Below are 22153 nucleotides of genomic sequence, written 5' to 3'. Positions count from 1 at the left end.
TTGCTTTATTCTTGGGCCATGCTCGGTTGTGTTCAGGCTTACTTCTAACTCTGCTCAGAAGACTCAGAAGACTGTATGTGGTACCAGGGATCAAACCCAGGTTGGCTATGTGCAGGTCTGACCTGCTGTACTGTTTCTCTGTTTCCTTACTCCTGATTCTTAACTCACTTAATCGGGTTCTGGTTACACTTGACCCTCTGCATTTTCTCTTAACACCAAACACATTTCCAATGTTCAGTTTTTAGCACCTCTTTTTCTTCCAGATGTCATGGATCCCTCCTTCATTGCTTTCAGATCTTTGTTTAAACATCAACGTATCAACAAGCTTTACTGACACCCTAAGACAGCAATCATCCCATACAACAAATGAAAGTATTTCCTATTCTCCTTACCCTGTTTTATTTCTCTTCATAGCACTTATCATCATTGACATCTGAATCTGCCTGTTTCTTCCATTAGAATGTAATCAAGGACAAAATTAACAATAAGAAAATTAGAAAATCCACAAAGTGTGAAAAATAAAAAAACACATTCTTCAACAGCCAAAAGACATATCAAGAAATCAAAGTTGGGAAATATTTATATATGAATGGAAATGAAAACACAACATGCCAAGTTATGGGACACAACAAAAAAGTGTTTAAGGGGGTAATACATAATTTTAAAAGCTTACATAGAGAAATTAGAGGACACACAAAAGAATCTCCAAACTGAACAGCTCATTGCAGAGATGCCTCTGGACCTTGAGCCAGGCTGACTTCACTGGGGTGCCTCAGACGGGGGTAGCTGTCATCCGTCCACCTGCCCCCTAAACACCCTGGCGGCCACCAACTTCCAGAACCCAATGAGAAGTGCAGGTACGTGGGTTCAGTGATGGCAAACTCCAGGCCTCAAGGGATAGGGGATGGGTCAGTAGAATTCCAGGAGCGCGCTGGCCGTGAGATAACAAGCAATATAAAAGAGAGTATGGGGGAGACTGTCTGCTGTGGAGGCAGGAGAAGGGCTGTGGTGGGGGGGAGGGCTACTGAGGACATTGGTAGTGGAAGATGTACACTGGTGGAGGGGTGGGTGTTCAATCACTGTATGACTGAAACTCAAACAGGAAAGCTTTGTAACTGTATCTCACGGTTGGTGATTCAGTTAAAAAAAAAAAAGAAATTAGAGGGCTAGAAAGAGCTCAAGTGACTGAGTTCATGCTTTGCATTCAAGGAGGGTCCAGGTTCTATTCCTGGCACTGCATGTTCCCCATGGCTCTTCCTGAGTACCGAGACATTATGTGGTGTCTCTTCCCCCAGCGAGAACAATCTCAAAATAGCAATCTAACTTTACAAAGAACAAGAAAAATAACAATAAATTCCCAAGCTAGCAGAAGACAGGGGGATGAAAGAAGAGACCAGGGGACCCGAACGGCCGTACAGGGGGCAGGGCAGTTGCCTTGCATGGAGCAGACTCAGGTTTAACCCCCTGTATCCTATGTGGTTGGCCGAACACTACCAGGAGTGATCCCTGAGTGCAGTCAGGAGTGTAGCCCCAAAACCAATACATAAAATTAAAAAGATCAGATATAAATAAAAAAGAAAACAGAAAACAACAGAAAATAATCACTAGAACCAAAAGTCCATTCTTTGTAAGGATCAATGAAATTAAACTTTTAGCTAGAAAGAGTGTGAAAAAGGGAAAGCACAAAAAGTTTATTATTAATGATCCTACATTTAATAAGCAGGATTATAAGGGTACTAAGAACCATCATAGGCCAACAAAATGAGTAATATAGGTGAAATGGAGACATTGCTAGAAACAAAAACCCAGCAAGACTAAACTATGAATACCAAATCTAAATAGACCCATAACAAGAAAACTCAAGCAATTAAAAATCAAGCCAAAACCAAACTTTTATGTGGCTCAGTAGCAGAGCACTTGACTTGCATGTGTGAGGCCCTTGGGTTTGGTTCCTTTTACTCATGGTACCTTGAGCACTGCAGAGAGCCACACTCAAGCACCAAGCCAAGAAGCAGCATGCAACCAGTGCTGGTATGAGCCAAAAACATGGACAAATAATCTCTCAACAAAGGAAATTCCTGGACCTGATGATTTCACTAGTAAATTCTGCCAAACATTCTCAAACTTTAAAAAAAAAATAAAGAGAAAGAAATAAACTCATTTTTTGAGGCAGGCTAGCATTATCTTGATGGCACTACAAGAAACTTAAAAAACATCAAACACTGATGCAAATATTCCTTTTTTTTTCACTGCACGACTTTTATTAACATTTATATTTCCCACCATTTGAAAAAATTGGTGGAAAATATATTTTCACAATATTAACAAAAGGAACAAAGATATTTCTAATAAAACCAAACTTTTCTTGAATATATTCAATTAGATTTTTTTCTAGAGCACTATTAAAAAATGAAAAATACAATTCAAACATGGAAACATAAATTAACACGGAAGTTTATGTATACTCTATATAATCATTCTAGCATCATGTTTAACAATTTTTTAATATATGTACACCCACTTGTCATATTCTCACACATACACATATTTGAGTACATAGAAAATACTTTCTCAGCTCGCATAAGGCAAATATTTATCAGAGAACTGATAATCTTCCTGGTGGGAAAATAGGTTATTTTCAATCCATCACTGACAGCAATCATTTGAGATGTTTTCTCAAATATCAGAACCTAGGGGGATAAAGCTAAAGTAACCCCTGAAGCAGATCTGGAAGGAGAGCAATTTTTCTGCTTTTAGACTACTCTTGCTTGTGATTACGAGTACTCTCAGGAGAGTGCTCAGTCCCACTGGAACTTGGGGACCCATGCAATACAGAGGTTGAACCCAGGCCTGCATGCAAAACCTGTACATGAGTCCTGTGAGCTATCTGGTCTGGTGATGCAAATATTCTTAAATTAGAAGCAAGTCAAATTCAACAGCATATTAAAAGAATTATGTACCACAACTAAATGGAATTTCTGTAATGCAAAAAATAGTTGGACATACAAAAATCAAATCTGTTAATATAATGAATGGTATTATCAGAATGAAGGAAAGAACAGTGATAATCTCAATTGTTGCAAAAAGACAATTGACAAAATACACCAACCTTACATAATAAAAAGACTCGATATAGAAGAAAACTACTTCAAATAAGAAAAGCCATACACGGGGGGTGGGTGGGGGGGGTGGCTCGGTGCTGCCAGCAGGTCTACCTGTATCTGCGCGGCAAGTGCATAAGCAGCCTGATGGTGCCTCTAGGCTTCCTGATACCCCAAAATTGCCACTGTGCCTATGGCCAGACCCCCAAAACTTGGCAACCCCAACAACAAGTTTACCAAGAAATTAAATGGCCAAAAGTTAGGTATGTGGGAGCCACACTCAAAAACCACCTCTGGCTCAGCTGTAAAAGTTCATTTATTGGTCTTATTTCAGAGACCCATAGATAAACCCCGAAAAGAGATCAAAAGCCACAGTTAATCTTGGACCTGGGCATGCCTGAACAGATGGGCAAACTGGAGGGGGTAGGGTTGGCCGGTGCCTGTCCAAGCAGAGCCCCTAGCAGCTGCTTGATTCCACAATCCAAATTGCCACCGTACCCCTGGCCTGACTCTACCACCGCAGATGGATCTCACCAAGAAAATTCTGGTATGTGGGATTTGTGACTGAAATCTCCAGTTTTTTTCAGAGTTGGAGTGGGCTACCTCCCCCCACTTCCCAATACACATGGAAGCAATGGCAGTCACCCCCACGAACCAACTCCAGCGCCACCCTGTAAGTTCTCTTGACAGCCTTGCTTCAGAGACCCCTAAATAAACCTTGAAAGAGAGCAAAAGCTGAAGAAAAGCTCGGACACGTGCATGGCTGAACAGGGGTGAACTGGAGGGAGGCGGACTGGCCTGTGCCTGCCCAAGTAGAACCCTGGCAGCCATTTGCTTCCACTACCCCAGGTTGCCGCCACACCCCCAGTCTGACTCCATGGTCTCAGGATGGACCTCACCAAGATATAGTCTGCTGAAAATTTCGTAATGTGGATAGCACACCAACAGCCCTGACCCAGAGACACAGCAGCAAGCCCTGGAAGACAGCAGAGTGCCAGAGATCTCTCTGGGTCCCATAATGAGCCAATTTCACTGGGGTACCCCAGATGGAGCAGGCATGCTCTCACCACCTACTCGAGATGGAATCCCAGTGACCAAGAACTTCCACAAGCAAGGCCCAGGTATGTGGGTTCCAGGACTGAATCTCCAAGCCACATGGTGGCAGAAGACCTGGGCTGGCCCTCCCTGGCTCTCCGCCCAGCAAACTGTCTGTCATCCCTACAATTTGTCTCCGTGCAACATCTTAGTGCACCAACAGTCTTGGTCCAGAGACAGAGCAGTGAGTCCCAGAAGACACCACAGCGCTGGAGATCTCTCTGGGCCCCATACTGGGCCAATTTCACTGGGGCACCCCAGATGAAGCAGGTGCAGTTTCTCTGTCTAACTCCAGATGGAATCCCGGTGACCAAGTGCTTCCACATGCAGGTATGTGGAATGTGGGTTCCAGGACTGAATCTCCAGGCTGCATGGCAGCAGAGGACCCGGAATGTCCCTTCCCGGGTCCCCACCTGCCCAGCAGACTGGCTGTCACGCCCACAATTTGTCTCTGGGAGCCATCTTAGCACACCAACAGCCCTGGCCCAGAGACTCCCAACTGAATCCCAAATGGATTAGTACCATACAGAGATGTCTCTGGAACCCAACCATTTACAATCTAGAAATTTACATTTATAATTACAGCTGTGTGAGCTCTCATGATGTTCAAAACAAGCAATGGAAAATAAATTATCTAGCGTCTGCCCCTGGCAGTTAGGCTTGAATGGTGGTGGGAAATTTTCAGCAAAATATAATGCCCGAAATTAGAGTATTGGGGAAATTGTCTGCCATAGAGGCAGGGTGAGGACTGGGATGTGGGTGGTGGAAAATGTACACTGGTGGAGGGATGGGTGTTCCAACATTGTATGGCTGAATCTCAAACATGAAAGCTTTGTAGCTCTATCTCACGTTGATACAATTAAAAAAAAAAGTAATGTGGAGTTCATGCCCAATTCAATCAGATTGATCACTGGCTGAACAAATAGCAGTATTCCTACATTATTCAAAAAAAAAAAAAAAAAGAAGAAGAAAGAAAAGCCATGAATGAAAAGCTCACAGAACTTTATCCCAATGGGGAAAGTTTGCCCTTTAAGATCAGAAACAAGGCAAGCATACTCACTCTTGTTACTTCTATTCAATATAGGACTGAAAGTTCTAGTCAGAACAACTATGAAATAAAAGTTAAAAACTAATCATGAAAAGAATAAATAAGTAAAATTATCTCTGGGAGTAAAAATGATCTAGTTTAGGGGTGATAACACATCTAGTGCATCTAGTGGTGTTCAGGGGCTAATCCGGGCATGCTGCTCAAGGGGTTGCTTTTGCCAGTGAAAGGGAACACGTAGTGCTGGGGATTAAACCCAGGCCTTTCTCATGCAAAGTGACAGTAATTTCTTTAGGCTCCCCCCCATATCTTATACACAGATAAACATATATTACATAGAGAAGCATGCAAAGAGTTAAGACTAAGTATACAAAGTCAACAAATAAAAATCAGTCACATACGTACACATTTATGATCTAAAAGGAAATAAAGCAATGCCATATATAAAAGCATTAAAAAGAATAAATTAGGAATTATCCAAGAACATGAGCATCATCAAGTCAACTATAAAACATTAGAGGAAAAAGTTTTATTTATTTACTTTTATTTTTTATTAATTTTATTGAATCACCATGAGATAGTCATAAGCTTTCATGTCTGGGTTATAATCACACAATGATTAGGGCCGGAGCGATAGTACAGCAGGTAGGGCATTGCCTTGCACGCAGTCGACCTGAGTTGGATCCCCGGCATCCCATGTGGTCTCCACAGCACTGCCAGGAGTAATTCCTGAACATTGTTGGGAGTGACCAAAAAGCAAAAAAAAAAAAAAAAAACCACCAAAAAACAAACAAAAAAACAATCACACAATGATCAAACACCCATTCCTCCACCACTGCACATTCCCCACCACCAATATCCCCGTATATCTCCCCTTTCCCACCCTTCCTCTGCCTCCATGGCAGATATGAAGAGGAAAAAGTTTTAAAAGACACTGTCTGTAGCACTGTCCTGCCCTTGTTCATCGATTTGCTCGAGCGGGCCCAGTAACGTCTCCATTGGAGACTTTGTTGTTACTGTGTCTGGCATATCGAATACATCACGGGGAGCTTGCCAGGCTCTGCTGTGTGGGCGAAATACTCTCGGTAGCTTGCCAGGCTCTCTAAGGGGGGCGGAGGAATCGAATCTGGGTCGGTCAGCTTGGCCACGTGCAAGGCAATGCCTTACCTGCTGTGCTATCGCTCCAGCCCTTTAAAAGACATGAAAGAATAAAAATTCTCATGGATTGGGAAGATTTGATAATTTTAAGATATCAATACTATATGATTTATGATTCAATGTAATCTGTATTAAAACTTGGGGCGGAGATATTGGTGAGAGCAAGGATGGGGACACTAGTGGGGGAAAATAAGACACTGGTGAAGGGATGGGTGCTGGAACATTCTAAGACTGAACCCACCTCCCACCTTGCACCCCCCCACCTTGTAAAAAAAACACTCAAATGTCTGTGATCAAATAGAAACAGCCTAAAATTCACATGCGGTATCAAGGAAACCCAAGAATAATTTTGAAAAAGAAAACAAAGATGTTTTTCTTTTTGATTTCAAAACTTACTACAAAAGTACAATAATCAAACAGTGTGGTACTGGCATAATGAAAACACATAAATATAAATTAAAAAGACTAGAAAACCCTAAAATAAATACACACTTATATGATTAAAAATAATTTAAAGGGTACCAGTAAAGGACATGTTTTTCCAATAATTACTGCTGGAACAATTGCTAGATACCCACATGCAAACAAACAGTTGGGTGAGACTCACAAATGAACCTCAAAACCAAGCAGCTCGTGCACTGTAGGGATGGCTCCATGTGCCAGCCAGGTTGATTTCACTGGGACACCTCAGATGGGAGCAGGTGTCCTCTCTCTCTGCCTGCACCAGATGAACCCCAGCAGTCTCAAACCTCCAGAAACCCACTGCCGCCACCCTCATAGCTGACTTTCAGATGCTCATTCTGGCTGGGCCCCCCATGCAAGAGAATGCTGAGAACCCAGGTATGTGGGACTAGTGACCGAAGACCCCAGGCCTCAAGGGGTCGAGACTGGGCTATCCCATCTCCCTGCCCTTCTGGGCTCCTGGCTGTCATGCCACCAACTGCCTCCAGGTGTCATTTAAGCACATTAACAGCCAAGATCCAGAGACTCACAAATGAATCTGGGAACAGAGCAGCTCGCTACAGCGATGGCTCTGGACCCCAATTATTTATAAACTTTTAGAATCACAAAAGTGGCCATGTGATATCTCATACTGTTTTTTTTCTTTTTGCTTTTCTGTTGAATCACTGGGAGATAGACCCTTACAGACATCTTATACTATTCGTAACAAGCAATACAAAATAAATTATCTAGCATTTGCCCGTGGGGCAGGTTTGAGTGGAGGTGGGGGAAACTTTGAAATAATGGTGATGGGAAGGTGTAATGGTGGTGGGATTGGTGTTGAACCATTGAATGTAATCAACTATTGCGAACAACTTTATGAAAATAAAATTTAAAAATTAAGAAAAAAGAATAGTTGGTGATCTATCTTCTAAACACCTAAATAAAAATGGAACTAAGACTCAAATGTAGTAATAATTAAATCTGTGAAACTCCTATAAGGCAAAAGCTCTTCAACATCTGACAATGTTTGCACATAATACTAAAGGCACATGCAATAGAAAAAAAGAGACAAATGAACTTCATAAAAAAAATTAGAGGCACCATCCACAGACAAAAGCGTATATACAGAATGGAAGAAAGTATTTCCAAATCACATATCCAGTAAGAAATTAATGTTCACAGTACATGGAGAACTCTTAAAGCTCTGCAATGAAAGGCTGTAGAGATATAGTCAGGGGTTAAGGTGCAATGACTTGCATGCAGTCAATCCTGGTTCAATCCCTGGCACCACAAGTTCCCCCAAGCATCACAGCTGCATCCCTGGAGGTCCCAGAGCACTGTGAGGGTGGTCTTAGCTGAGCAGCACAGATCTTTGGGCCCTCACACTGAACTGCTGGCCTAGCTGACTGAGAATCACCAGGAGGGATTCTCAAGCCCTCTCTCTGAGCCATGCTTGGAAGATCCTTCAGAAACCAAAACCTAACTAGGAAAACTCTTAAGAATGAAACAGAACACAAGTTGTTTTTTTAATGTATAAAAGTTTTGAAATGGAATTTTCCCAATGATTAAAAATAAAGAGAGCCCGGCAAGCTACCGAGAGTATTCGATATGCCAGACACAGTAACAACAAAGTCTCCAATGGAGACGTTACTGGGCCCGCTCGAGCAAATCGACGATCAACGGGAGGGCCTTTACTTTACTTTACATGAAGATACCCATATCACTAATCACTAGGGAAATGTAAATCAAAACGATAATGATAAATCACCTCACACACATCAGGATGGTAAAGAAATGCAAATACCAAATGTTCATAAAGATACGGAAAGAACTGGAAACCTTGTGTACTATTGTTAGGAATACAGAATTGTATACTCTGCGAACTGTGAAAAGCTATATCATATAGCTTTCATATTACAGAATATAAAATTACAAAATTACCGCTGATCCATCAATTTCATTTCTGAACACATATACAAAAGAATTGAAAGAAGGACCTGAAGAGATACTTGTATACCCATGTTCACAGCAGGATTATTTTAGCTAAAACATGAGTCAACAGATGAATAGGTAAGCAAAATGTAGAATTCACAGACAATATTAATCAGCTTTAAAAAAGGAAATTCTGCCAGATTAAACAGAATATAGATTATCCTCAAGAATACTACACAAAGTGAAGTAACCTGCTCACAAGAGACAAATACTGTATAATTCTGCTTATATAAAGATATAGAGTTGAAATCACGAGACAAAAAGAATGGTAGATGCCAAGGGTTCTTAAGAATGAGAGGGAAAATGGGGAAATAATGTTTAATAGAATCAGCTTAATAGTTTATCAGATGAAAAGTGTTCTTGAGATAATGAGGTAACTGCAGTGTAACATTTTGAATGCAGCTGGTACCACTGAACCATCACCTAAAACTAGTTAAGATGGTAAGTTTTGTTTGTGCAAAGTGAATGAAAAAAAATCAGAATTAGAAAGTCAGAAAAGAAAAAGAAACAGATTTTCAAAATTACTACTCCCTTGTCAGGATTTAGAAGGTATCTTAAGGGTTTAGAAGGTACTACTTTTGTCAGGGTTTATAATAAATCTATCAGTTAAATTACACATTGATGGAAAACTATGGAATGATGCTAAGACATCTTTTAAAGTTTATAAATCAAGTGTCCTAAAATAAGCAAAACAGATTACATAGCTGAATTACCTGTTTCTTTGAAAAGCTTTCATTAATTTTGGTTCCCATGGCAGCAATTCATTTAAGAGACGAATCAATGTACTGTGCAACTCTTTTACAGCTTGTCTCCGATGATACCATTTGCCCTAAAAACACAATTTTAAAATAAACCCCTTAGATTTAATCTAAAAGTGAGTGTCAAGCCTTATTTTCTGAGTTAGGAAACAAAATACCAATACCTATCAAATATGTATTTCTTCTTTAGAAAGTTCAGAAAGAAGAAAAATACGCGGTAATCTTATCTGATGGATTTAAGATTCTCAACTCTACAGCTGAAATTTAAAACCTATTTAAAATCAAGCTAGGAAACATAATTTTGTTTTTACAATTTTAGAAAAAACATACCTTAGATATACCTTTTTCTAAAATAGGTATTAATATTTAGAAATGTAACAGGAGACATAAAATTTAAACAAAGGTCAGTTGTAAATATTTTAGAAAATCACTTACAAAATACACATTAAGACACAAACAGTTAGATAAATTTATTAAATAGGAAAATGATACTGTTCTCTTGTCAAGTTTCTGTAATTTTCCCAGGGTAGAAAAAAAAGTGAAAAGCCAGGGTTATTGTCATATGAAAAAACATTAAATTTCTTCTTTTTTTTTTTGGCATTTAAGGCCACTCCCAGCAATACTCAGGCGTTACTCCTGGCTCGGTTCAGTAATAACTCTTGGTGGTGCTCAGGGGACCATATTGAATGCCAGGGATTGAACCCAGGTCCACCGCATGCAAGCCACATGTCCTACCCACTGTACTTACTTGATGGTCCTGAAAGCAGTTTGGTAGTTTTATAATTATTTTATTTTTAAAATGATGACAAAAGATATCATTTTTAATGCTATATAGTGCTACACTCTCAGTATTAATAACCGAAAGCCCTTCCACTTGCTAAGTGCAATGTCCTATGTAGAGAGCGAAGGACACTGGGAGGACATGCTCTCTCAACGGCAAGAGAGCGCACATGTGCAGACAAGCAGCTCTGAAAATCCTTGGGAAATGTTTTAGAGTATTTAGTCTCACTAAGACTTAACAGACTGAAAGACTTGTTCAAGATCCTATGATCTGAATACAGATCTTCCTGATCCAGACGTCCAAATTCTTACTACCCCATTATCTCTTAGAACATATGCTAGAAATTTAATTTGACATATATTATAAAGAAACTGTGGCAAGTATAAACTTCACTAGCATCCATAAAGTCATCCAAATATCACAGGAATAACAACTTTACATGTTACATTTGGAGCCTGCACTGCCATCTCCAGTGTTAACATATATCAATATTACCATTACCACGATCATCATCTTTATTTACAGCTATATAACCATGTTTCTTTCTGGAGGAACAATATTGAGATAAAATTTAAAAGTCATACATTCCACATGCTATCTCTTTTGTTGCAAAAAAAAAGACATGTCTTACAGACACACAACATATATAAAATCAGACTTCCTCTAAAAACAATTGCTAATTAAGCCAATTTGCAAATATGTGGGCATAAAGGCAGTAAAATACTAGTAAGAGTAGAAAAAAAAATCATGATTAAACTAAAAAAAAAACATATTCTAAATATATGAATGAATTTTCGTATTACGTGGGATATAATGTGTTAATTTTGGTCACATTATAAAGACCCCAAAATAGTTACTACCTGCTAAAAATACTGTGCTTCTAAATCAACAGAATGTTTGCATTTGTAAAACCAAACAATCACATTTCTGCAAACAAGCTATTATATACAGAAGGGGAGCTGCTTAGTAGAAGAGTAGGGAAATGTAGATTTTTTATATATTCATGTGCACATGCAGCTATATATGCTAACATACAATTTAATAATTTACGTTAATAACATTATTTATTAACCTTTACTAATTTATGTTAATAACATTATTTCTCTAATTCTCAATTACCATCTGGCTCAGAACTGAAATGGTGAGATTAGAAGTCAACTTTTCGCAAGCTAAGGAAAGAAAGCATAAAGAAGGATGGGGGCGGGGGGGAGTGGGCAGACAGGGTTCACCTGGGCAGTACGAACGCCTGTCTGGATCAGGGAGAGGACAGGGAATGCGAAACAAGTGACATTATTATTGGACCAAAGAGCCAAGCAGATGAAGCACAGAAATGGAGACTGAAAAGGATGCTGTTACATTAAGTCAGATCCATAAAAAAAATGTAATCCTGACTTCTCTTTGTAAATCAGTATATACTTATGGGAATTAAGACTGTTTCAATCCTTGCTATTTTAAGAGAAAACTATTTCCTAAGATAATCTCAATGTGCTATATTAACTCAAACACTTCATGATGGTAACTTTTAAAGAGCAATGTTTTCATTTATAAATTTACTATGAAGTTTAATACTAAGTGAAGTATGGATTTCAAATACACACATGGAACCAAAGGCCTGCAGTAAGATCTCAACGTCAAGCTTACCTTTCGGTATTTCCGCATCCAATGTCCACAGCAGCTGCAGATTGCCACCTCCCTTTCCGTGAAAGGCCCCAAATGACAAACAGTGGAGGTTTTATAAACTCAGAGGGATTACTACAAAAAGGAGCTGGTCTGTGGTCACAAGATAAGCCCTTTGTTATATTATGCAGTTTCATAAGCTTTTAGATGTGGTATGTTAATAATTTAAAGAACCAAACTTACAAAACCACATAATACTGTAAAATGAAAAACTGAATCTATGTGTGTGAAATGAGTGGTGAGGGAAACTTACCTTACAACTAAAGAACAACTCCATACTGTTGCAGTAATCTAGGATGGGTATAAGAACACCAGCATAATGCTGGCTGGGGTGTTACATGGAGAGGGAGTGGGCAATGTACTGGTGCTGAGGACATTGGACACCTAAAAGGAAGAAAAAGGAAAGAAAATAAATTCAAGCTTTGATAAGTCCCATTACCATGGACATATCTTTGTACATTTTAAGAAATTTAAGTATTCTGAATGTTAAACTGGGTGAGAGGAACTTGCTTATATAAATCATGCATTTCCTTCTAACAGTATACTTAAACTCTGCATCAATAATACACAAAAAAATTTAGATCCACATACAAATATACAAAACATTAGTTTTCAAATTGAGAGTATTATTTTGACAGACATTTTTAATTAAAAAGAACAGAACAGAAGCCAGAGAGGTAATACAAGGGGTTAAGTCACATTCCTTTTATATAGTTTAATCCCTAGTACCACATGGCTTTCCAAACACACTGCTAGGTGTGGCAACGAGGCCCCCCCCCCCCCCCCCCCCCCGAGGCCAGCTGGGGTGGCCCGGGTAATCCCAGCCACTACAGATCCAGACCAGTACCACAACCTTGAGTCCTCGCACTGAACAGTCAGACAGGTTAGTTGAGTTTCTGGGAGGGGCCCTATGCCTCCTGAGCAATGTTTGGGACCATAACCCTAACCTCAACCCTGGCTCAAAACATTTTAAAAAATAATAAAAACAAAAGTAGAAAAAGATGATATATACAACAGAAGTATGAATGCTTTAAAAAATGTTTTATTTAAATATGTTAGAGTAGAGAAACATGAAATCCTATGACAAAATATATTTGTTATAGGCTTAGTTCTTGTTTAAGAGATTCCTATACAAAAAGGATTCATTTAAAAATCATTGCAGAGGCCGGAGAGGTAGTACAGCGGGGAGGGCACCTGCTTTGCATATTCCTGACATGGTTTGATCCTTGGCACCCCAGTCCCAAGGGCCACTTGGCCACTCCAATAGTCCCCAGAGCGTACCAGGAGTGATCCCTGAGCGCAGAGCCAAGAATAAGCCCTGAGCATAGCTGGTTGTGGGTCCAAAACAAAAACAAAACAAAAAAATAAAAACTGCTGCCAAGATCTAAACATAGATTGCAAATAATATGAACTACTAATATGTATAGAACCAAAAAAAATTATCATTGTTTTAATAATTAAATGTATTTTTCATAATCTAAGAAATAAACTAGTAATACTATATTTAGTGTCATTTTTCAATCACAATAGAACGTGTGTCATATTCATACAATAGTGTATAATACATGTATATATATGACCTGTATATAAATGATACATTTGTATATTAAAAAAGCATGTTAGTCTTGCTGGTATACATACAGGTTCTTGAAAAAGTTCCAGTTTGAGGGGCCAAAGCAATAGCACAGCGGGTAGGGCATTTGCCTTGCACGCGGCCAACCCAGGTTCGATCCCTGGCATCCTATATGGTCCCCTAAGCACTGCCTGGAATAAGTCCTGAGTGCAAAGCCAGGAGTAATCCCTGAGCATTGCTGGGTGTGACCCAAAAAGGAGAAAAAAAAAAAGTTCCCGCTTGACAATACAGTGAAATGTATGGATGTTCATGTGGAAAAAGTTTAAAACTCTTTTAAAATTGTTAAATGTGCTGATATGAAATACTTTATATTAATGCCAGTATTTTCTCTGGATGTACTCTCTCCAATTTTCATTTTAATTCAAAAGCATTTGTATTTTATTTTAAAGGTATCCCACATTAAACAACATATACATTCCATTACAATTCTAAATTAGCATTTAACTAACTAGCATCAAGACAATTACTTCAATGATAACATGGAAGTTTTCATGTCCTTTGGCTTTGCAGAGAAGAAAAACATAGATGATGGGTCACAATCTGAGGAAGCAGTACTAGGGAAAGAAGTTTAAGAGTATAGGTAACCAATTGTAACGTCTCCATTGGAGACTTTGTTGTTACTGTGTCTGGCATATGCAATACTCTCTGTAGCTTGCCGGGCTCTCCGATTCATTTACAAAGATGAAAGAATTGTGAACTGGAAATATTGGCTGAGTATCTGAATTTGATCCCTTTCAGTGGCAGCAAAGAAGTTGATTCAAATTTATACCTTGTATCAGAAAGGTGGGTTCTCAAGCAATTCACAGCCAAATCTGAACTAAGTAATGGTACATTTGGCATCATCAGAGCACAAAAGTTCCACAAAATTTGAAACTGGGAGTATCTTTACTTTCTCTCACTCATTCACAATACATAGCACAGAGCAGACAGTAATTCAAACTATGTAAATAAATTTCTTTTTGTTGTTGTTTCAAGGCCATACTTAGCTGTGCTTGGGGCTTACTCTTGGCTCTGCACCCAGAAATCACACCTGGCAGTGCTCAGGGAACCATGTGTGATGCAGGGAATTCTAATCGGCCAAGTGAGATCAGCAAGGTGCCTTATCCACTGCACTCTCATCAGCCCCATAAGTAAATATAAGTAAGGGTTCTCTTTAGACGAAAAAAAAGAAGTTAAAATCGCTAGTAATGATCCTAATAGTTTTTCTGAATAGAAAGTGATTGATTATACAATTGCATGTCTAAGATCTGTTTCTGTATTTTTTTCTTTTCTTTTTTTTATAGGGGTCACACCATGAAAGTTGGTGAGACAATGCTCAGGCCAACAACATGGAACCTGTGGGTTCAATGCTCGGGGGTAGCAGTATTCCTGGGTGACCAAGGCTCCACTCTATGGTTCTGGGGGTAAGGAGGGCATCTGGTACTGGGAACAGAATTAAGGACCGTGAGCAGCTGGAGATGTGCGCCACCACCTGAGTCATCTCCTCAACCCTGTATTCCAGCCCCCCCCCCAGCTGTTGATTAGTGTTTCATTCTACTATAAATAAATGGTTTATCCTAAATAAAATTACTACCTGTAAGCTCAGAGCTTCGTCCAAAATCCTTTTCTACTTTAAAGCACCAGAGAATCCAACTGTGGGCTCTGCAGCTCCTTTTGATATGGGGGGAGGGGGCAAGGTGGCTTCCAACCAGTATTTCTGGGACCAGGGGCTACTCAAGCAACCTGAGGGCTCAGTGTTTGAACCTGATGATGCAGTTCTCAGACAGGTGGTGCCTGTGACCACCAGGAAAACCCCAGAGGTATTTGGAGGGCACCTGGCCAGAGTTCAAACTCCAGTCCTTCCACAAGCCAGGAAGAAACTACTGACCATTTAATTATCTCACCATCCCCTGTGGCTCCTTTTAAATTCTGCCAGATTTTAATCATCCAAAAGATGATTTTCCTTCAATATATAATGTATCTTTCTCCCCACTTTTCTATAGTGTTTGGCAAAATGGCAGGCAAGTTTAATCATATTCAATCTATTCAGTTTTTATATTCTTCCCCAGATTACAAAAGGCATTAATTTATACTAAATTTACTTTTTTAGGGCTGGAGCGATAGCCCAGTGGGTAGGAAGATTGCCTTGCACGCGGCCAACCTGGCCGACCTGAGTTCGATTCCTCTGCCCCTCTCGGAGAGCCTGGAAAGCTACCGAGAGGATATGCCAGTAACAAGTCTCACAATGGAGACATTACTGGGCCTGCTCGAGTAAACTGATGAATAATGGGAGGACAGTGCTACAGTGCTTATTTTTTAATTGCGATTTTATCTTTAATAATGTGGAATTCATTCCAATTTTACACTATACATCTGGCCTTTACAAAATTTAAAAAATCTTCTCTAATAAAACAAAAACTTAGAATGGTAGAAAGTTCATTTTTTGGCCTCAAACTCATCATGGATTTAAATTAAACTTTCCAGGGGCTGGAGAGCAGTACAGTGGGTAGGGTGCTTGCCTTGCATGAGGCAGATCTAGGTTTGATTTCCAGCCTCCCATATGATCCTCTGAACCTGCCCCGAGTGATTCCTGAGTGCAGAGCCAGGAGTAAGCCCTGAGAACCATGTGGCTCAAACCCTCCCTTCCCAAGGGGGAAAAAAATTAATTTTCCAGAATTACTGGCAAGTTTCCCATTGCGTATTTGATATACCAAAAACAGTAACAACAAGTCTCACAATGGAGACGTTTTACTCCAGCAAATCTACGAACAATGGGAGGACAGTGTTATGGTGCTACAGTGCTGCAGTCAGCAGAAAGTCACTGTCACTGTCATTGTCCTCTCGTTGTTCCTCGATTTGCTCGAGCCGGCCCAGTAACGTCTCCATTGTGACAATTGTTACTGTGTCTGGCATATCGAGTACATCACGGGGAGCTTGCCAGGCTTTGCCGTGCGGGTGAGATACTCTCGGTAGCTTGCCGGGCTCTCCGAGAGGAGCACAGGAATCGAACTCGGGTCGGCCATGTTAGCCGCTTGCAAGGCAAATGCCCTACCCACTGTGCTATGGTTCCAGCCCCAGCAGAAAATAGTAACTACTAAATAAAAGACAATACAGATTTACTTGAAGCTTTAAAAATGTGACAAATATTTAGGGGCCAGAGCAGGGGGAAGGGTGTTTGCCTTGCACACTGCTATAGTTCCTCAAGCCTGCCAGGAGTAAGCCCCGAGCACGACTGGGTATGGTCCAAAAACAAAACCAAAATAAAGGCATTTAAAATATTGCATATATCTGAAATTTGAATAAATGTGATACTACGTAATTCAAGAGGTTTTAAGGCAAATTGTAGAAGCCACACTATAAAGCTCAAACTATGGAACCGTATGTAGATCTACTTCGTCCTTTAAACTCATTCCATGTGGAGAATACTGATTAAAAATACCAAACTACCTTTCTCTTTTAATTACAACTTTCTTTCTAGGAAAATTTTCACATTTCAGTCTCATGGAAGTTTCTTTGATGAATGCAAACTATGCCAAATTGCTAGTAGTACATTAATAAAAAAGGGTTAAAATCTAGTCTGCAGAAGTTATTCATGTAAAAAAAAACCCACCCTTTAAAAATTAAAGCTAAAAGCAAAACTTTCCATAATCAAAGAGAATGGATTTTAATTTAGTAATTTAGTGAAACAAAGCTGATTTAAGTTTTGTCTTGCCAGCCAGACATTTCTGTTATTTTCCAGATACATTCCTGTTATCGAGCCTTCAATCTCACTATTTTGAACATGTTAATATTTGATTAGTCATAAAGTTCTTATGCTAGCTGTTCCTTCACTCTACTCCCGAACAAATTTAATCATGTAATTAGAGGAAATGAGCAAATGTCCTGAGTGGTGACTTCTGAATAATAAACACATTTTGAAAAGATTAAGATTAAATATGTTATAAAAAGAGAAGTGCAGTCCAACCAACTCTGATTAATATTTAAAACTTATCCTTAGTTTTGGGAATAAAATCTCAAGCTTTGTATGTGAACTGCTTTGTACTGACTCTATTTTAATCACTGGATCTCTACCAAGTTCCTGGTACACAGCACACAAAAAACACTGAAGAATACCTGTCTAGTTAATAAAACGAGAATCTGTAACTAAGAGAGTAAAGCAGCTTATTCTATTTGTTGAACAAGGTTTCCAAAACTTGTTCTATTTTTAAAAAGGCTTAAAATACGACTCTGAAAAATGATTTCTCCCCCTTCTACTCCTGAGTTCTGCTAGCCATTAAGTAGTGTCCCCAAACATCCAGAATAAGAAAACAACATACATAGAAGTATAAAACTTAAAACTACCTTTAAGGAGATCTAAGGAACTTTATAACCGTATCTATCACTAAAGTCAACTAGGGCATATTCGGAACACTGAATATAAATACGATTTACATATTAACGATTTCTTTGCCTTCCCTGTGTTAAGATTTTACTATGATTTGTTGGGTGAGGGGAAATCATGTAAATTCACCCAGTCAGTGAATAAATAAGCTAACTATATTTTTCCATTACCTGTGTCTCATTCTCTTTACTATATAATCACTTTTTGAGAATAGATCACATTTCTAAAAATGAATTATAAATACATATATAATCACATATACAATTTGTTATTTCCTATACTAAGGTAAAAAGTAAATAGTGACTATTTGAATCATTGAGATTATAGAGCAGTTGATAATGGATCTGATGCTAAAGTCAATAATCTCTACCTAACAGATTCATAAAGGAAAAGGAATACTGACATCCCATCGAATAGCCTGAATCTGAAACCTGACACTCTACCTGCTATGCTATCACTCCAGCCCTGAAAACCTGAATTAGAAGAATATGACATTACATTCTCCATAAAATATGGTACATGACTTGCTAAATTTTTTTTTTTTTTTGCTTTTTGGGTCACACCCAGCAATGCTCAGGGGTTACTCCTGGCTCTGCACTCAGGAATTACTCCTGGCGGTGCTTGGGGGACCATATGGGATGCCGGGGATCAAACCCAGGACGGCCGCGTGCAAGGCAAACGCCCTACCCACTGTGCTATCGCTCCGGCCCCCTTGACTTGCTAAATTTTGAAGTAACTTTCAAAATATAAACGTTTTTATTCCCATAAATTGGCAGCAACAGACAAAACACAGGGCTTATATCAGGGTTTTGCAAACCTGGCATGCACAACTTTGCTGGTTGCAGGGGCTGTCATGTATATTATGTTAGGCGCATTACAAGAGCAATGCTGGTCTCTCTTTCTTAGATGACAGCGCAACATCCAAATTGATGACCAAAAATGTCTTTCCAAATGCCACTTGAGGGTACAGGATATGAACAGCAAAATCACCGTTACTGACTTATACAGAACCCTGTAAGCACAATTGGGGCATCACTATCTCTGGTCTAAGCTACTGATTTCTCTGTTAAGTTTAACTAATGTACAACTTCTGGTTAAGTTTCATTACTGTAATATGAATTTAAGTAAACTTAAGAACATGATAAAGATTAATTTTATATTATGTGATGAAAGTAATTAATTTTACTAATTATTTAAAAATTCTACCTAATTCTCTTTAATGTTACTTTTTGTGTATTATAATAATTAGACACATACTTTGGATATTTAAAAATTTTAACATTTTATAAATATGTTAACATATATAAATAATCTTCAAATAATTTCACAAAATGATAAACCACTGCGTTAAATATTATTGTCTGGCTAACCATCTGCCTACTATTAGACATAAAAAGCTTTTCCAAATTTCCACTGTCAGGGGGGCTGGAGAGATAGCACAGCGGGTAGGGCGTTTACCTTGCACGCGGCCGACCCAGGTTCGATTCCCAGCATCCCATATGGTCCCCTGTGCACCGCCAGGAGTAACTCCTGAGTGCAGAGCCAGGAGTAACTCCTGTGCATCACCAGGTGTGACCCAAAAAGCAAAAAAAAAAAAAAAAAACCCAAACAAACAAATTTCCACTGTCAGAAGTTGTCTGCTAAACCACCAATGTAAAAATTACTTTTTTAGTGGTGGGGAACTGCAAATTGGAGAAAAAAATTAAATCCTAAATAAGATTACTGGATCAAAGACAATTTTTATAGTTTTGCTTTGTTTTGGGTTTTTGGGCCACACTTGTGGGGAATAAATGGGATATTGGGGATCAAACCTGGTTGCTGCATGCAAAGTAAGCACCCTACCCACTGTACTGTTTCTCCAACCCCATTTTATAGTTTTTCTAACATATGGATTACAGAATTTAGAAATATTTGGAGTCTGTTCAGAATTGAGATGCTTAACTGCTGAACAATACACTGGAAAAGATATGAATTTACATTTAAAATTTCATTTTTTTATACTAGTGAGACTATACATATAGACTATATATACTATCATTTATGTTTATTAAAATAATACAATTTTTTGCCAAATTTTTACACTTTAGTACCTAATCTCTGTACAGATTTTTCTTATTAAGGAAAAAGCACTGAAACCTCTTTGAAAATCTAAACCATGACTGAAAACAAACTAAACAGATGTGAGAAAAATAGGCTCACGTGGAAAACTCAGATATTACAAGTAATTGTACATAAGCTGTAAAAGATCCTAATTTCATTTAGAAAGCAACAGTGCCTAATAAATTTAAAATAAAAAAACTAAAAAGATATTACTGTGGTTAGCTCCGTTTTTCTGGAAAATAAATATTGGTTAAAAAGACATTTCGAAGTAAGTGAAACAAAAATTTTATCTCTTGCCAGAAAAATAACACCAATAAAATGCTATGATTTCCTTTTAGGATCACTAACAAATTCTATCTAAATAATAAGAAAGATAAGGAATTTAAAACACTCTCAAATTACATACCTTTGTTTATCTCAACTAGATAACTGCTCTTTAAATAAATCTGAGGTATCTAATCAGGTATAAGACTTCAGAATTTATAGGCTGGCGTCTGGAATAAAACCCTAAATGAAATAATGGGATCAAGTGAAGTAGAGCAAACTCCAAAAAATTAAAGTATCTTTATCTTGTTATTAACCATATTATCCTAGCAGGAATAAATAATCTACATTTGAAAGAGCATAAAATTTCCAATACAATGAGTAGTTCAATAGCAAAACCTCCAGGATGGTGCTCTGGATTGTTCGCTCCTGATAGTGGCAGGGATCAAACCCGGGGCACCTACATGTAACACATGTGCTCCATCCCTTTGGGCCATCTCCTGCTCCCCAAGAAAGCCTTTTTAAAAAACAGCAACAACAAAACTGCTGTCAGGGACAAATATTTTGTCACTGATAATTTTCATCCTTACTAATGGTATTAATGACAATCATATACTTTTTTTTTTTTTTTTGGTAGGAGTACTGCTAGTTATTCAGCCACTGATTAGCTGATTGAATTGTGCATGAACTCCACGACAATCATATACTTATATGGAATATAATCTCTTTGTTTTTGGACCCATCACAGTAAATATAAAAGATGTTAATGAGTAGCATTCTACATTCTATTTTTAGTTTGACACCACATGATATCCTCTTATAAAGATTAGTATTATATTTTGCCTGAAGTAAAGGAAGACCACAAAGCAAAGAATCAATAAAAATGGCTACCCGAATCATCAAATTCATGCATTTCATTACCAAGAAAATCCTTACCATGGACCCAATTTAGTATGTTCTCTTGATTTCTAATCAACAGTGTAACAGGGTAATTATATGGACCACATAAGAAATGACAAACTGACGATAATGAATGAGACAAACAAAAAATATGTAAGCAAATAAAAATCTTCAAAATATGGAGCATAATTTGGTTAATATTTAATTAGAGTTACTAATTGGCATCAATTAGTTTGGGGTATCTGCACAATTGTAGATATTCTTAATAATGATGTAGGGGTCATCAAACTGGGTTAAACTCTATTTAATGTATTTGCAATAAATAATTAAAATCACAGCGTTGGACTGAAAAATTTAAATTCTAGTTATCTAAAAAATTCAGTTAGGTAACTGAATGAACACCCTATTCTCATATGATGCCAGATAAATAAATTGATATTCAAGGTTAACATTGATGTTCAATAAACTAATTCCTAGAAATACGATCAGTCTCACTCAGAAATATCTACTATAAAACAAAAAGGAAAAAAAGAAATGAAAACTTTGTATCTTTTATGCTGTGTGGCTTTTATGGGTTGGGGTCATCTGCATGGTTGGGATATTTATAATTTATAGTTCTCTTTTACTACTCTTCTGTTTCTGTGAAGGAAGGTTATATGATTAATACTTCATATCACCAATTGAGGGCTGGAGCGATAGCACAGCGGGTAAGGCGTTTACCTTGCACGCGGCCGACCCGGCTGGCCCAGGTTCGATTCCTCCGCCCCTCTCGGAGAGTCAGCAAGCTACCGAGAGTATCTCCCCTGCATGGAAAAGCCTGGCAAGCTACCCGTAATGTATCTGAT

At 38.5% G+C, this 22153-nt stretch overlaps 1 protein-coding gene across 1 annotated transcript in view; it reads right to left on the bottom strand.

Moving 5' to 3' along the window:
• Positions 1–22153, bottom strand: part of BRD10 (bromodomain containing 10) — a 107706-nt gene that overhangs the window by 7524 nt on the left and 78029 nt on the right. Inside the window, exon 6 of the mRNA XM_056130528.1 lies at positions 9549–9664. Within this exon, the coding sequence (XP_055986503.1) occupies positions 9549–9664 (116 nt within the window). The remainder of the gene's footprint in view (positions 1–9548; positions 9665–22153) is intronic.

This window comes from Sorex fumeus, unplaced genomic scaffold (genome assembly GCF_029834395.1).
Source record: "Sorex fumeus unplaced genomic scaffold, SorFum_2.1 ptg000079l, whole genome shotgun sequence".
Lineage (NCBI taxonomy): Eukaryota > Metazoa > Chordata > Mammalia > Eulipotyphla > Soricidae > Sorex > Sorex fumeus.
This window is presented reverse-complemented; position numbering and strand designations above follow the sequence as displayed.